This window comes from Schistocerca americana, chromosome 7, assembly GCF_021461395.2.
Source record: "Schistocerca americana isolate TAMUIC-IGC-003095 chromosome 7, iqSchAmer2.1, whole genome shotgun sequence".
NCBI classification, from domain to species: Eukaryota; Metazoa; Arthropoda; class Insecta; order Orthoptera; family Acrididae; genus Schistocerca; species Schistocerca americana.
Window position 1 is genome coordinate 313,269,514 of NC_060125.1, and position 17,311 is coordinate 313,286,824.

The 17,311-nt window shown below is 39.4% G+C and overlaps 1 protein-coding gene across 1 annotated transcript in view; it reads left to right on the top strand.

The window, feature by feature from the left end:
* The window catches only part of LOC124622145 (katanin-interacting protein-like), a 363,928-nt gene that overhangs the window by 249,573 nt on the left and 97,044 nt on the right, over nt 1-17,311 (top strand). Inside the window, exon 10 of the mRNA XM_047147778.1 lies at nt 4,414-4,579. Within this exon, the coding sequence (XP_047003734.1) occupies nt 4,414-4,579 (166 nt within the window). The remainder of the gene's footprint in view (nt 1-4,413; nt 4,580-17,311) is intronic.

A 17,311-nucleotide genomic window follows, 5' to 3' on the forward strand; every position in this document is an offset into this window, starting at 1 on the left:
CTGGGCAATGCTCCAATCACCAACAACCACATGCTGCCCAAAAATGAACCCATGAAATTGACGTGCACCATGTTCCAAGGATGCTCCACGGTCAGCCAAGGAGAAAACTAGTGCGGCAGTGCAGCCTGGTTCTGTGTACAGGCCCTGCAAGCCTGCACCAATTGTTCCATGTCACAGTCAATCACCTGCTGGCAGATGTGATGTCATGCCAATGCTTACATACAAATCATGCCCCAGTGCGACACATGCAGTAACTGGAATATGGGAGGATGCAACGTGGAGGGGGATGGTCGGTCAGCAGCATTACTCACCCCCATGGGAAGCATGAGGACCTCCTCGACAACACAGAGTCGATCACACAGGGGGGAAAAAAATTAAATAAATAAATAAAATGTACACCATGCCGGATGTGCACCAGACGAGATACGCCCCAGCCAGCCCAACTGGAAACTTGAAATGATTTTATGGAAAAATGGATCAGCAGCTGATGCAGTCATGACTTTTCATCATCAGCATTAGCATTCCAGGCAGTGGATTGGTAATGAATTTCATAGCAGTAGTCATTAAGAAAGAGGACCCATCACAGCAATCGATGGGTAGTCCTGTTTGGCAGCTTCAAATGAATGGCCAAATAAAGAGATGGTGATGAGGAGGAACCTTGCCCAATACAGGATAATGTAAAAAATTTTCAAACCTGATAATAATACCTACTGCCTCATTTTGTACCTATGAATAATTATGCCACACAGCAGTAAGTATATTACATGCATGAGCAATGGTCTGTTTGGTGCCATTTGGGTTTTGGAAGGACAGAACTGCATGAATGCCATACTGCAAATTGTTAAAGGCCAGGGTTAAAGGTTTACCCAACGTAAAAGAAACCAGACACTGGCCAGAGCACACACATTGCTTGACAGACTGAAAAACTCATTGACAGTCTGCAGATCCAGTTAAGAGGATGGCAGATGTCTGACCCAGGTAATGAACAGAGCATAATACAGAATCTTGCCCAACAGAGACTGGAGCTTCTTCAAGTCTTTGATGCTGACACTTTGATGATGGCTTTGACATAGTTGTCTGTAGGAGCAAAGTGTTCTTTGTTAAGCACATGTTCCAAAAAGTACACCTTCAGAGAGAAAAAACAGCACTTTTCCAGCTTGCAATGAAGGCCATTCTCCAGAAAGCATTGGAAAACTGACTGAAGGTTTTACAAAAGCTCCTTCGATGTAGGCACAGTTGCACAGATGGCATCAAGGTAAATGACATGGAAGGGAATGTCCTGTATCAGCTGCTTCAAATACTGGTGATAAATTACCAGCACAGACAAGTTTCCAAAATGCAAGCAATGAGACTGGTAAAACACAAATGTGCTATTGAGGACTAAGAAACTCCGAGAACCTGTGTTCAATGGCAACTGCATGTAGGCATAGCACAAGTTGATACATGAAAAATACTGTGTTCCACCCCCTCCCCCTCCAACTTCACCAACAACTCCACTTGCTGCAGAATTGGATACGAAACTGAAATCCATGACACATAGCACATAGACCGTATGTTTAAAATCACCACAGTGGGATGGCCCACTTACTTGATGAAATAAGAGAAACGATGCCCTGAACCTACCAATGCTGCAACTCAGCCAGCCTTTACCTTACTACCCATGGAGAAGAGAATGGGGTGGAGGTGACAAAATTTAGGTACCACCAACATCTTAAAGAAAACCTGTGCCTCAGAATTTCCTGCCTGACCCAAGGATTCTCAAACAATGGGCTCCACCCTAAAGAGTCAAAATCATGAAAGAGAATTGATTGAGACACCAAGTGCACTTCATTCGCTGTCTGGAAGCCAAAATCAGAAAAGTGTCGAGCTCAAAAATATTTTTCTCCAATGGTGAACTGACCACTAACAATGTCAGTTGCTTTTAAAGATTTCTATTAGGTATGGCTGACAGAGACTTGCCCCCACAAAGGAATGCACTATTTATTATAAGAACAACTTTATGTAGTGGCCATTGCAAGTCTGGGCACCCCAAAAGCCTGTACATATCTAAATTAATGAGGCTGACTATTGCTCTTGTGTGTACTTGAAATTCAACTGGTCATCCATCCATTAACATCAGCAAAACATGCGAGGGCGACACATGCGAGGCACCAAAGACAGCTCCAGAGTCCAGTGGAAACACAACGGCATCTAACGACTGAGTGGCAGCCCACTAGCTGTCACGAATAGGAGCCAAATGGCTTATCTGATGGGATATCCCACACATGGCCCCCATGAGTGGGCAGTCTAGTCGAACATGCAACGAATGGCAATTGGGGCAGCACAGCTAGCTTGCTCACCAGACAAAAGAACAACATGAAGCAGCTGAAAAACATTATGAACAGGAATTACAATATTGCGGTCAATGTGAATATGAAGAATGTCAGTATCTTGATGCCACTGCATCAGAATTGTCAACAACAACAACAACAACAACACATGGGAACTTGGCAGGGGGCAAGTACCCCGTGTGGCACCAGGTGGTATTTACCAAGGACAATTAATTGAGCCACCTGCCAGTTATGAGAAAGGATGTCCCTTGCCGCCATGATAACTCATGCAATTCCACAATATGCACAGCTCTGGCTAAAAAAGGCTCAGACGAGGTCTACCCCTTAGTCTGAACCTGGGGATCAGGCATTAACTGGGCAATCATGACCCAGATTAGACACCTTGTGATCCAGGCTGCATATGTCTGCTCAGGGTGTATATGGTGCTGATTAATCTGCAACCTTACATACACCACATGAGTTTCATGTCCAGAATACTGTATCAACAACCAATAAAGCTTGTCAAAGTGAAGTTTCTCGTCCTCCGTGGAGGGTTCCAAATTTTAGACAACTTCATATACACCCACAGTGCTATACAACAACAAGGCCACCTTATTATCTAGATTGATGATGTGTCTTACTGGTGTTACAGCAAGAAACAGCGCAGGCAATTCTTCCAAACTCTCCCCCTTTCCGTAGACTCATCAAAATCAGCAAACAGCAGTTGGGCAGCAAATTTTAGACAACTTCATATACACCCACAGTGCTGTACAACAACAAGGCCACCTTATTATCTAGATTGATGATGTGTCTTACTGGTGTTACAGCAAGAACCAGTGCAGGTAATTCTTCCAAACTCTCCCCCTTTCCGTAGACTCATCAAAATCAGCAAACAGCAGTTGGGCAAGGATGTAAAGCAAATCTACATTCTGATTCAGCAACGCCAGCATCTGCTCATGCTGTTGCTGCTGCTACAGTTCCTTCTGTAGGCACAGCAGTTCCTGCCAGCATTGCATAAATGCCAGGTCCATGGTGGCCCAAATTTAATACTAGGAAAACAGAAACAAATAACTGGGGCATCACACACACACCTGTAAGAATATCCTTCATCACCACGTTAGTATCTGCACAAGCGTGACAACACCGCCACACTACACTCTCATTGCAGGCGCTTTAAGGGCTGATGGTGGCTCAATAATAGCTGTGGATCAGAAACACATGTGAGGAAGTAAAAACTCGCCATGTGAGTTTATGTACGGCAAGCAGAAAGTCCAAAAGCTTATAAAGCCATGTGCAGGGATAAACTCAGCATGCAACTGCTGCATATAACAGATGACTGAGCACTCAGCAATAATACTCATATTCAAATTGACCACAGTATTGTATTTCCTGTTCATAATGTTTTTCAGCTCCTTGATGTTGTTCTTCCATTTGGTGGGCAAGGTAGCTGTCCTGCTCCAGTTGTCTCTCGTTGCACATTCGATGAGACTGCCCACTCGTGGAGGCCGTGTGTGGGATATGCCATCAGATAAGCCTGTCCGGCTTACTGCCGCCCACCAGTAAACACCCACCAGCAGGTCTGCCAATACTACATGCTGCGTGTGCACTCCATGGCATGTTTCTGCACTATTCCTCTGCACTACTGACCCCATTGTGCCTCCATTGTGATATACCTTGGTGGGAATACTAAATCTACACTCTGCAAGAAACTAGTGCTAACTTCTTTATTTGAAGATAATTTTCTTCATTCCAAATAGGCTGATAAAGAGGAAAAGGAGTGCTAAACAAAATAAAGGAAATATTCTTAGGGTATTTCTAAGAATAATTTTTCGTGTTTAGTTTCGAAGAATGTGAAACAGAAAAATATATATTAAGCAGCTGTTACTTAATAACTTTAGAATGTGGTTTCCATCTTGTATTAAATATGTTTTGAAAAAATTCTCAGTCATTTATGAAATATGTATAATTTTGTATATGTAGTATTAAAAACATAGGTCTTGTGTTTTTTGAGCTGTGGCTTTGTAGCAGATATGACATCTTAGGCAAATGATCCTGTCTACTAAGATACACATTTTGAAGTACCTAACAACTGTTCTTTGTCCAGGTTGATTGATGGAATAAATATAACAACAGATGACAGTCATATGTGGAGTACGGGTTTTTTGAGTGGTGAACCAGTGACATTGACACTCACTTACCCAGAAAACAAAAAAATTGCAGGGCTGCGACTCTGGAATTTCAATGCATCACCAGACATGGTATACTGTGGAGTAAGTATAACATTTTCTAATATGCAACAATGGGAACTCCGGGATGTAATGTAACAATATTGTGAAAAGGAATGTTGCTACTTGCCATATAGCTGAGATGCTGAATCGCAAATAGGCACAACAAGAAGACTGTCGGAAAGTGACCTTTTCGCCAGCAAAGCCTTGTTGGAAATAGACAAACACACAAATGCAGCTCATACATGTATGACCACAGTCTCTGGCAGCTGGAGCCAGATTGCAAGTGGCAGTGCATAATAGGAGAGGCAACCGGGTGGGGGTAAGGAAGAGTCTGGGGTGGGGAGTAAGGGACAGCAGAGTAGGGGTGTGGGATGGACAAGTTCTACTGTGGGAATGTGCATGGATGCAGTGAAGAGTAGGGCAGTTGGTGCAGTCAGGAGGTTAGATGGAGGGTGGGGGAGATAGGGAGGTAACAGATAGGGAGAGAAGTGAAAAGGATGCATTGGTGGAGTAGAGGGCTGTGTAGTGCCGGAATGGGAACAGGGAAGGGGCTAGATGGGCAAGGACAATGGCTAACAAAGGTTGAGTCCAGGAGGGTTATGGGAACATAGGATATATTGCAGGGAGAATTCCCACCCGTGCAATTTAGAGAAGCTGGTGCTGGTGAGAAGGATCCATGTGGCACAGGCTGTGAAGCAGTCACTGAAATGAAGAACGTCATTTTAAGCAGTGTGCTCAGCATCAGGGTAGTGCAATTGTTTCTTGGCAACAGTTTGTCAGTGGCCATTCATGCAGACAGACAGCTTTTTGGTTGTCAAGTCCACGTAAAATGCGGCACAATGATTGCAGCTTAGTTTTTAGATCACATGACTAGTTTCACAGGTAGCCCTGCCTTTGATGGGATAGTGATGTTTGTGACCAGGCTGGGGTATGTGGTGGTGGGAGGATGTATAGGACAGGTCTTGTATCTAGGTCTACTACAGGGACATGAGCCATGAAGCAGGGGATTGAGAGTAGAGGTTGTTTAGGTATGGACGAGGGTATTGTTTGGGACCAGGTGAAGCAAATGGAGAGAAGGTGTTTGGCTTCTGGAGGAATGTGGATAGGGTGTCCTCATCCTCAATCTAGATCATGAAGATGGTCCTACTCAACCCAATGAGCCACCTTCCTCAGTGTTGACCTCCACATCAAAGATGGCTTCATCAGTATCTCTGTCCAACCACCAGCAATACCTCCAACAGCTGCCACCCATTCCATACCAAGAAGTCCCTTCCATTCAGCCTAGCCACCCATGGCCGTCACATCTGTAGTGATGAGTGGTCCCTCTCGAAATATACCGAGGGTCCCATTGAGGCCTTTACAGATTGTAATTACCCTTCCAAACTTGTACAAAGACAGATCTCCTGTGCCTTATCTTTCCAGTCACCCACCACATTTCATAGTCCCTCTGTCTGACCACAGAGGAGCATTACCCTCATGACTCAGTACCACCCAGGACTGCAGCAACTGAATTACATTCTCTACCACGGTTTCGACTATCTCTTGTCATGCCCTGAAATGAGAAATGTCCTACCTACTATCCTTCCCACCTCTCCCAAAGTGGTATTTTGCTGCGCACCGAACATACACAATATCCTCGTCCATTCCTACACAACCCCTGCTCCCAGCCCCTTGCCTCATGGTTCATGTCCCTGTAGTAGAGCTAGATGCAAGACCTGCCCCATACATTCTCCCACCATCACCTATTCCAGTCTGGTCACAAACATCACCTATCCCATCAAAGGGATACACCCTCTGTGTAACCTCCAGACTGCATCAGCTGCCCTACTCTCCACCTTGGCCCTGCGCACTCCCACAGCAGCATTTTACCATACCCCACCCCTACCCCGCCATCCCTCCCCCTCCCCACCCCAGCCACCTCCTTGTCCTCCATACCTTGCCTCTCACATCACGCGCTGCTACTCGCAATCTGTCTCCAAATGCCAGAGACTGTGGTCAAGTGTGTGAGTAGTATTTGTGTGTTTGTGTGTGCCTGTTTTCGTCAAAGGCCTTGCTGGCCGACAGTCGACAGTCTTTTTTTTTTCCTATCTGCAACTCAGCATTCCCGCTACATGGTGAGTATCAACTATCCTTTTCACAATATTATTATCTAATGTGGGTTTTCCCTATATGTAATGTATAAACTGAAAATGAAATTTTTAAATTTTTCCCTGAGTCATCATGCTTATTTAGGAGGAACCAGCTACCAGAATCAAATGCTTTTGTTCGCTCCGGTTGATAACATATCAGCTCAAATAGTACATGTAATGTTGTGAATCGGTGAAATGTTTTCACTAAGTGGTGGATCAAGAAAGTTGTTTTATTGGTAGGTAGAGTAGTATGCTAACACTTTGACACCTGAGCAGTAACATGAAAAATGTGTGCTGAAAAGCTGGCAATTTTCATCATATTTTGAACTATTTACACTCATAGAAGCTTCTACTATACTAATAATATTTTCATTATTAAAAATGAAGAATTCCCAATTTTAAATTGTAGGTAATACTGTGCACTTGGATTAATATGTATGTCCATAAAGGGAGTTATTTATAATTTTAATTGCACTTGCAGAGCAGAAGGGGGGGGGGGGGGCACACAGGAAAAAAATGGTCAATAGTACATGATTTTCATTCTTCCCTGTTTCTGAAGGACCATCCCCAGTTAGATGAATCAACATCTAACTTTTTTTTATGGGTGTCCACTACATAGGCTAATTTTGACTTCTCCCTGCTAGTCTTATCACTAAGGGTGGCCGCCTCTCCAATGTGCCTGTTACTGGCTGTACGTACATTTCACTTTTTATTCCATAAAATTGTTAAGATACTCCATTTCCTCCAAAAAATTTGTTTACCTCATTGGCATATGGAATCTTTTGTTGCAAGAGGTAATCCCAGGTCAGAATTTCCTCGTAGTTCCCTCAAGATTGGCTTCGGCGTATTTCAGTTTAAAACAGGTGTTGGATTGATGTAAAATCTGCCTGTAAAAACAGTGTATTCCTTTCCAGATGAGGGTGCTTCCTTCCACTCTGTTTGTATATAGGAAGAAGAAAGGGAATTCGTGAGCAGTTTGCTCTTTCATGTGTTTCATCATAGAATCTAGAAATACATCGTTCCTCATCTAAATGCATATTTTACCGTCCATATTGCCCTGGAAACACATCAGTATCACCCATAAAATCATTGGTTACTTGGCCTTCCTCAGCATCCTCATCTTTGGTCTTCCACATTCATCCATAGTATCCAGAGAAATATCACTATGTTGAACGTAGTACGCATCATTCTCAGAATCACCTCTGACGTCATCTTCCAAAACACTAATTTCACTGTCTTAAGGTTCATAGGTTATCTCAAGAATTTTGTTATCAGTCAAAATGTGACTCGCCTTGTTGATGCAACGAACAATGAAGCCTGCATGCGCAAGGGCACCCACACGCTGACACACACACACACACACACACACACACACACACACACAACAAAAAGCACAAACTCTTCTCCAAAATGCCTATAACTTCTAGGGACATAGACTTGAACTACAGTCCCTAATGAGCAGGGCAGATCATCAAAATTACAGTGTAGCAAAATTATTACTGGGACATTTATTGTCATGAATACACATGCCATCTGTTAGTTTAATAAGTACTGAGTACAATGAAACCTAAGAAATGATAAACTAATACTTTGGGCATAAATGTTATCAAAATTGTGTGCTTTTAACTCTTAATAAGTTGTTAAAACAAGTTTGAAGATATTACAACTAGTAGTCTGCTTCATATTTTGTGGTGCAGTTGGACATGTGAAATTTCATGTAATTAATGGTGTGCTTCTGGATGTTCTGTTGGGATATTGTTTCCATTTTATGCACAATATGTGGAAAACTGATCCAGCCATTTTCTCCAGGGGCTGAGAATTTTACTGTCATGCCAACACATTGCCTGGATTCCAACCAGATTGTGAACTATTGCTGACCTTGCACTGCTGTTTATAGCCAAGTTTGATTCCTGTGACTCCCTAGACCCTTTGATGCTCTTTTGTTCTTCAGGGCTCGCACTGATATTCTGAAAAACGCAAATTCCTTCAGAATTTTTCTGTTCTGTTTAATGTGATTGCCAGCAAGATTTTAATAAATTGAGTGCTAGACCCCAAGTATTATTTAAATTAAGACTGTGGTCCCTGTTTATTAGGTTTTGTGACATCTTTACATCGATATATACCTTAATTAATGTTGTCCCAGAAACTTGGAATTTGCACCAAAATGGTGATCACCTTGTATTTTATTTCATGATTATTCTGGCTGGCAGAACAACAGTTTCCTTGTCCTTCCATAGTTTTCATGATGTAACTTGGAAAAGAGAGCCAACTACCTTTCTTCAACATGTTAGTTAAGAGGAGAACGATTGGATCACTGGGTCAAAATGTATATTGAAAACCTACACACACTTCATATCTTCAGCTATCACCATCCATCACAAAAGACTTCCATGCTAAAGACTATGATCCATAGAGCTCAAACACTTTCAGACATGGATAGCCTTGCCAAAGAATTACAAACACCTACAAACAGTATTCTGTGGGAATGGGTACGAGGATCATCAGATTGAACAGGCAATGCAATTGAAATTAAGAATGCATGAGAAAGAGGTTGAGACAGACTGAGGAAGAGAAGCCAAAAATCTTTTGCTTACCTCATGCTGGCACAATGCTTAGATCTTTGACTCCTAAGGAAACATATCATCCAACATATTTTGCTCCCTTCAACTAAGATAAGAAGTATTCTTTGTAATGTTAAGACGATCTAGGTATTCGAAAGCCAGGTGTGTGTCACATTTGATGTCAATGTGCCATTTTTTATGTGAGTAAACTGTTAGTATGTGACATACCCAAATAAAACATTGAAACAAATCAGCTCTCACTGAACACTTCCTTGAATGTAATAATGAACTGCAGTAAAATGAGAACAGTATCATTGTGAAATGCCAAGTTTCTGGGGCAGTATAATTAAGGACTCTCTTTAAATATATGCCAGAGAACCTAATTAACAGGGGCAATACTTTCAATTTAAGTAATGCTTGGAATCCACAATGCAATTTATTAAAATCTCACTGGCCATCACATCCACCAGGGTAGGAAAACACTGTGAGAATTTGAGTTTAATGAAATATCAGTACTAGCTATGAAAAATGGAAGAGCATCAAAAGGCATAGAGAGCATCTGAAATCAAACTCGACTATAAATAGCAATGCAACACCAACAATAGTTCACTGCCTGGTTGGAGACCAGGCAGTAAGTACACATGACAACAAAACTCAGAGCCACCTGAAGAAGATTACTGGGTCTCTCATCAAAATATTGTGCATAAAATGGAAACAATGACTCCGGAAAAACCTGGAGGGATAACTTTGATGAATCATGCTGAGAGAACGTGCGAGATCACATTTCATGTAACTGTTTATGCCAAAATTTAGGGCAGGAACTGTAAGGTTCACTAAAGCTCTGATATTTGGTTTACTTTTTTCATTTTGTGTTAATTACTTAATGATAATTTACAATAAGGAACAATCACTTCACACTTGTACATGCAGATCTTAGATAATTATGCTCATATTTGTTTGTTTTCATTTCACTATATTGTCTCCGTGCTGCCATGGCTGAAAAAAGTAGGGGTTGCCACTGGATAAGTGTGCTGGAATTGTTTTTTATGGATTGTAAATTATCATTTCATTTGGGCAACAAAAGTCTTGAAAAAGAGCAGATTTTTGATTACTCCTCCAATGCAGTATGGAGGAGCGTAGTGTCAGCACATCGCTCTGCCAGTCATTGTTGGCTTTCCAGAGCTTGTGAGTGTTATGTCTCATTCACATAGCTCCTCCTCTAACATCACAAGGCTGAGTAGATGCCATTCCAGTCCTCCCACCAAGGAAAAATCCCTGGCAGTACTGAGAATTGAATTCGGGTCTTCCGCATTCCCATCTGACATGTTGGCTACTCAGTTATGGAGGCAGACCAATAATCCCTGCTCATTGTCATGTAAAGTATACCCCAAAGCAGAATAGGAGACTCGAATTTGTTGCAGTCTGGATACTTAGTAACTGGGGGGAAAAATAAGCAAAGAGATATGACTTGTTATGTGACAATAGGTGGAAAAAGGCTGATCCAGCAGTAGACAAGAACAGGATGCAGCAGATTGGCACGATAGGGGATTAACAAATAAATACAAGAAAACCTAGACTCATAAATCTTCCATGTTACAAACTTCAAGAAATCTTGTGCCCTCCTCGGCTGGGTAATTGAAGATAGCAAGGTAGTAAGTAGGAATTTAGATCAATAGCATTACTTAATCTGAGTTGGGAGAGTATGTAAGAGTTTGGCCAAGATTTCAAGATGAACACAGTGGACCCAATTGTGTGGAGCAGATGTACACACAAAAAATGAACTTTTTTAAAAGTAATGCAGTGGCAGAACATCTGGATGTGAATCTTCGTATGTGCTCCACAAGCCAGCATATGGTGCATGGCAGATGTTACCTAATACCACTGTTAGTCATCCCCTATCCTGTTCCACTCCTAAACGGAACGAGGGAAAAATGGTTGCCTATGTTTTTCCGTAGGGGCCCTAATTTTTGTTATCTTGTCTCTGTGGCCCTTACACAAGATGCACGTCAATGGCAGTAGAATTGTTCTGCAGTCAGCCACAAATGTCATTTCTCTAAACTTTTTCAGTAGTATTTCAGAAAAGAACTTTGTCCTTCAGGGACTCCCATTTGAGTTCACAGAGCATTTCTGTAATACTCATATGTTTATTGAAACTACTGGTAGCAAGTCTAACAACAGGTCTCTGAATTGCTTCGTTTAATCTGACTTGATGGGAATCTCAGGCATTCAAGCAGTATTCAAGAGTGGGTCACACTAGTGTGTACGCCCAGTCTCCTTTATAGATGAGCTACAGTTTCCTAGAATTCTCCCAATAAACCAAAGTTGGCCATTCACCTTCCCTACCAGTGAACTCACATGTTTTTTCCATTTCATATTGGTTTGCAACATTATGATTTGGTATTTAAACAATGTGACTGTGTCAAGCATCTCACCACTAATACTGTATTTGAACATTAAGGGATTGTTTTTTGTACTCACCTGCGGCAACTTACATTTTTCTACATTTAGAGCAAGCTGCCATTCATCATACCAGATAGAAATTCTGTGTAAGTCACTCTCTATTCCCTTGCAGTCACTTTACAATAACACTTTCCCATACACTACAGTGGCATCAGCAAACAGACACAGATTGCTGCTCAGCCAATGTGTCTGATCAATTACGTTTATTGAGAACAAGAGCCGTACTATCATAGTTCCTTGGGACACTCCTGTTTATACCATTGTCCCTGATGAACATCACTAGGCTTGTGGTACTGCTTTTGTGTTCTTTAGTGAAATATGTGATGAAGATTTGTGGTGGATTAAACATGAGTGACTGCCAGAATTTAAATTGTATTATCATTGTGCACCTCACAGACCCTTTCTCAGTTTTAACTTGTCTCTTGTTTCCCTCGATACCTCTCTACTCCACAGAGGTTCTCCTTGTAGGCCATTGGACTAGCTCCTCTGAGATGAAGGGTACAACAGATTTACAGTTTTAACCGCAGCTTCAGGGGTCTTCTGAGATACTGTTTTTTTTTCTGAGATACTGTTTTTTACTGCTCAGTAGCACTGTACATCCACATTAAATACCAGTGAGAAGTTGCAACTGTGTGCTGGACAACATTCCTACATTCTGTTGGCAGTGTGCTACCAATTGTGCTTTTCTTACATGCCTGTGGGAGACACACAATTTCATGTTGTTAATAATTGTTTTTATATTTTCAGTTGGCAGTGGTGTGCATAGCACAGCCTAGTCTTTCCTAAGAGAAGACATATTGGGCTATGAGATTTTGTAAGTTAAAAGAAAGGGGGACATAATCACACATTGTTGTTGTTATTTATTGAGCATCCATTTTATCATATACAATGATATAGGAGTTGTCATGTTGCATTATATGAGTTTGTAATTATACAGTATTTTAATAACATAGGCCTATGGTGGTAAAACATATATAAATATATATCTCGTGCAGCGTATCGTAGAGAACAACAAAACAAACAATAATTAATTATTTATAGTACATACTATTTTCATACATTTGTTTTTCATATATGACTTATCATTATCATTGGCCACTATAGTAGAGAATAACAGAACAAACAATAATTAATTAATTATAGTGTGTACAGGCAGACTATTTTCATACATTTGTTCAAATATGAATTATCATTATCATTGACCACTATGTCACTATGTTCTGAAAATTCATGTACTCTGTAACACTGTAAAAACATTCTCTTAATAACATTAAGCTCATTTTTAAAGATGTAAAACTTTTCTATCTTTTTGATGCTTAAGGGAAGAGCACTAAAATGGATTTTGGGGTGATATATTGCACTTTTGTGATATTGGGCTATTTTGTGTGTTTCTCTGTGGAAATCATTCCTGTGTCTTGTTGGGTAGTCATGGCACTCACTATTTAAAGAAGAAAATTGGGGGTGAGATTTGAAAAAGCAGATACTTTCTTAGATATATAAAGATGGAAGTGACATTATTTGAAATTCTTTGAAAATTTCCCTTCAGGGCTCTCTTGGTGCAGTCCCTTTCATTATTCTTAATGCTCGTTTTTGAATAATGAATGACTGGTTTGCCGGACTTGAATTACCCCAAAATAAGATACCATGCCGCAATAGACTATGCATAAGAGCATAATAACCACTTATTACTGTTTTTTCGCTGCAGCAGTTTTTCAGCATTCTGAGTATGTAGCAGCATTTACTTAGCTTTTTATTGAGCATTTCAATATGTTTATCCCACTTTAGATGCTCGTCTAGCCAGATACCTAAAAATTTTGTGTTTAAAGTTTGTAAAATCTTCTGTTCACCAAGTTTCAAAACTATATTGGGCTTTACTTTATTCAATACGTGACTGAAATTCGTCCATACTGTTTTTTTCTCATTTACAAATAAACAATTATCTCTAAACCATTTTCCTGCCTCTTCTTTTGCTATTTCTACTTTGTGTTGCAAGTCAGTCTCATTTTGAGCTTTAGTAAAAAGACTTGTATCGTCTGCATACAATACAGCATTAGCTAGTGTTAAACAGTTTGGTAGGTCATTTATGAAAATCAAGAACAAGAGGGGTCGCAGCACAGAACCATGTGGCACTCCATTACTAACTTTCTTATATTCTGAAAAGTAAGAGGTTCCCTCGTGAACTATTTCTACTTTCTGGTATCTGTCTGACAGGTATGATTTAAACCAGCTGTGAACAGTACCACGTACAACATAGCAATATAGTTTCTCAAGCAATAATTAATGATCAATCACATCAAATGCCTTTGATAAATCTAAAAACACCCCACAGTTTACTTCGTTATGATCTGTAAAGATCAGGAGAAGTTTTAGGAAATTATATACAGCTGCTTCAGTTGACCTATTTTTTCTGAAGCCATTTTGCTCACTGGCTAATATTCTACTTGTGTTCAGGAGAGTGGAGAGTCTTTCATGCGTTACTCTTTCAATAACTTTTGACAAGCAGGATATCAAGGATATGGGTCTGAAGTTTTTTACATAACGAGGATCACCATTTTTAAATAATGGTTTTATTATTGACAGCTTTAGTTCTTTAGGGAAAATGCCAGTGCTGAAAGAGGCATTAATTATGTCTACAAGGGGACGAGCAATATTTGTGCTGTGTTTAAGTACTTTGTCTGGAATGCCATCAGTGCCACAAGACAATTTATTTTTTAGTTTGTTGATTGCATTCTGTACTTCTTGTACACTTACAGGGTATAAGAACATAGTTTTAGGATTTGTGGAGATGTTATGTTTAATCTTTGTTTGTCTTTGGATTTTTATGAGGCTTTTAAAGTACTTGCAAAAATGAAGGTTGAATATACTGGCAATACGTAAAGGATCACTTATAGTTTTGTCCTCACTTTTAATAACAAAGCTGCTGTCTCTTACTTTACTTCTGCTTACAGTTATGTTTATCACATTCCAAACTGATTTCATTTCCTTGTTACCCTTGCTTCTACTGATGTACGAGTCATTATGCAACTTTTTTGCTGCATTAATGACTTTCCTGTACAATTTTCTGTAACAGGTGACATACTGTTTCAGAGCTGGATTTAACCTGGCTGATTTACTTAGCTTTCTAAGTTGCTCTCCAGATTTCTGCATCCCCTGTGTTACCCAAGTATTAGGCTTGCTTTTTATTTTAATTTTCTTAAGAGGGAATGCAATTTCATAGTTATGTTCATAACAAGTTGAAAATGACTCAAATTTCATATCCACAGTGTCGAGTTTGTCTAAATCCCAGTCTGAGTTATTTAATGAATAATTAAAAATCCTAATATTGTCCTCATTGATACATCTTCTGTAGATATATTTCTCATGCATTCTAGAATTTGTGCCCAGCACATTATTTATATAGAGTTTTATTGCTTTGTGGTCCGAGAACCCTTTGTCAGTTACTTCAACAACATGATTTAGCTTTTGCAAGTCAAAAAATATTTGATCTATTATTGTTTCAGAGTGTTTTCCATATCTGGTGCATTCATAGACAGATGGTGCTAAATTTTGTGAATATAACAAATTGTTTAGTTTTGATACTTTTTGACAGTTCATTTTAAAGTTGACATTGAAATCACCAAGTAAAATAATGCTCTCTGTAAAATGTCTTAATTCACTAAAAAGTCTTTCAACACTGTCTAAAAACGTCATAAAGTTCCCAGATGGGGAACGATATATGCACACAATAATTATTTTGGGTTCTATAAGTTTGCACATACATTATAACATTCCTTCTGTTACTGGTGTCAAAGGACCACATTTGAATATTCCAGTGTCCTAGTTCTAATAGGTGGTAGTAAGAGATATTCATATCACTGAAATATAATTCATATGCAGGAGTGTGCAATGTATTAAATTTACTTTAAAGATAATTTTATCTGTGCCTTTAATAGCTTCTTCCTGATTACTTTCAGTTAGCTCAAAACAAGAATCATTATTGTATGTGTCTCAAGCAGTGTGATAAATGTCCAGTGAGTTTCGTGTTAATCCAACTACTTCTTGGAAAACTATGAGAATAATTAAATCATGGAATGACTTTTCATTAGTGAAATAATTAAATCTCTTGATTAAAAACTCATATAAAGTATAGTATGAAACCCTTCTATAAGCAGTGAATTAAGACATACACTAATAATTAATAAACACTTATCCATTTCACATTTAACAACTTTCACTAACATTTTGGAATGTATAATGTGGTCTGAAATGATTGAGCATCTCTGTGTGTGTGTGTGTGTGTGTGTGTGTGTGTGTGTGTGTGTGTGTGTGCGCGGGGCGGGGGGGGGGTTTCTGGTTTAAGTCTCAGTTCAGATTGCAGAATAGCCTTTTTACTGAGAATATCTTGTGTCAAGTCACAAACTGCTCAGTAAAATATTTAAATAGAAGAATATGACCAAGTGAAATGGTCTATGAAATCTGCGCAAATCGCAGTACTATTTTGAAGATATTTAATGTATTCCCGGCTTCAATATCGGATGCACTACTACTATTATTTATGTGTAATACTTCTACATCATATATCGATAAAAGAGAAATAATTATTTTTGCTGAAAATGGTAGTATCATTGGCTAGTTCACAACAAATTTACCAACAGAAGAAACAGTAATTGAAGTTTTATTAAATCATCAATTGATTTTCTGTAAATGGACTATTGCATATTTTAGAAAAAAATAAGTTGTTGTGGTTCTTAACAGAATGGGAAGTATCTTGACAAATAACAGTAAGAGATAATAGAAATGCAGTATGTCTGTAAAACAGAATATTCACTATTGCTGTGTGCACATTACTGATGAGATCTTGAAACCTTTTATTTATTTATTCATCCAGTGATCATCTCTCAATGAAGTAGGATTTGTAATCATAATACAGTGAAAATATATAAGTTCAGTATATGCACATAGAATATGTAAGTATGTTTTTATCAAGATAGGACAGGTGGTTGACCACACCCTTCTTATAAGTTTCAGTTCAGCAACTTTTGCTCTGTGTGCAATCGATAAATTTTTCTACTCAAAATGTCTGAAAGTTTACTTTGCATATTTACACTTGTTCAAGTCATATAAAATAATATTTTGGGGCAGTTGTACAACTCAGCCTAAGTAAGTGTCACCTCAGGGGTTGATACTTATGTTATAGAAAGAACAGATGGGAATTGGTCCACCATGCACTTCAACCCAGTTCACATTTAACTCCAGTTTTTGTAAGCAGCCTATGTGTATGTTCAGCATAGTGTGCCAATTTTTTTCTTCTACGAGCTACCAAAAATAGGATAGTTAATTAAACTAAGAGCTACACTGCCAATACTGAATCATAATTGTCAACAAATTTTCAAATATATGGATATAATCTTACATAACAACATGTTCTCTGTACCTAATCTCAAAAAAGGTAGTTTCTACTGCCACTTTGTCAGTATTCACACTCATAACGGTGCACTACATGCCAAACGTTATTGATGTTTTGCGATAATGACTTCAAAAACAGTAACTTCAAGAGGTCACTTCAAAAACCATAACATCAAGTGTTTAGACTTTAACACCCGGTCTTTTAGCTCGTGCTGTTATCATAGCAAATGCGACAAGTT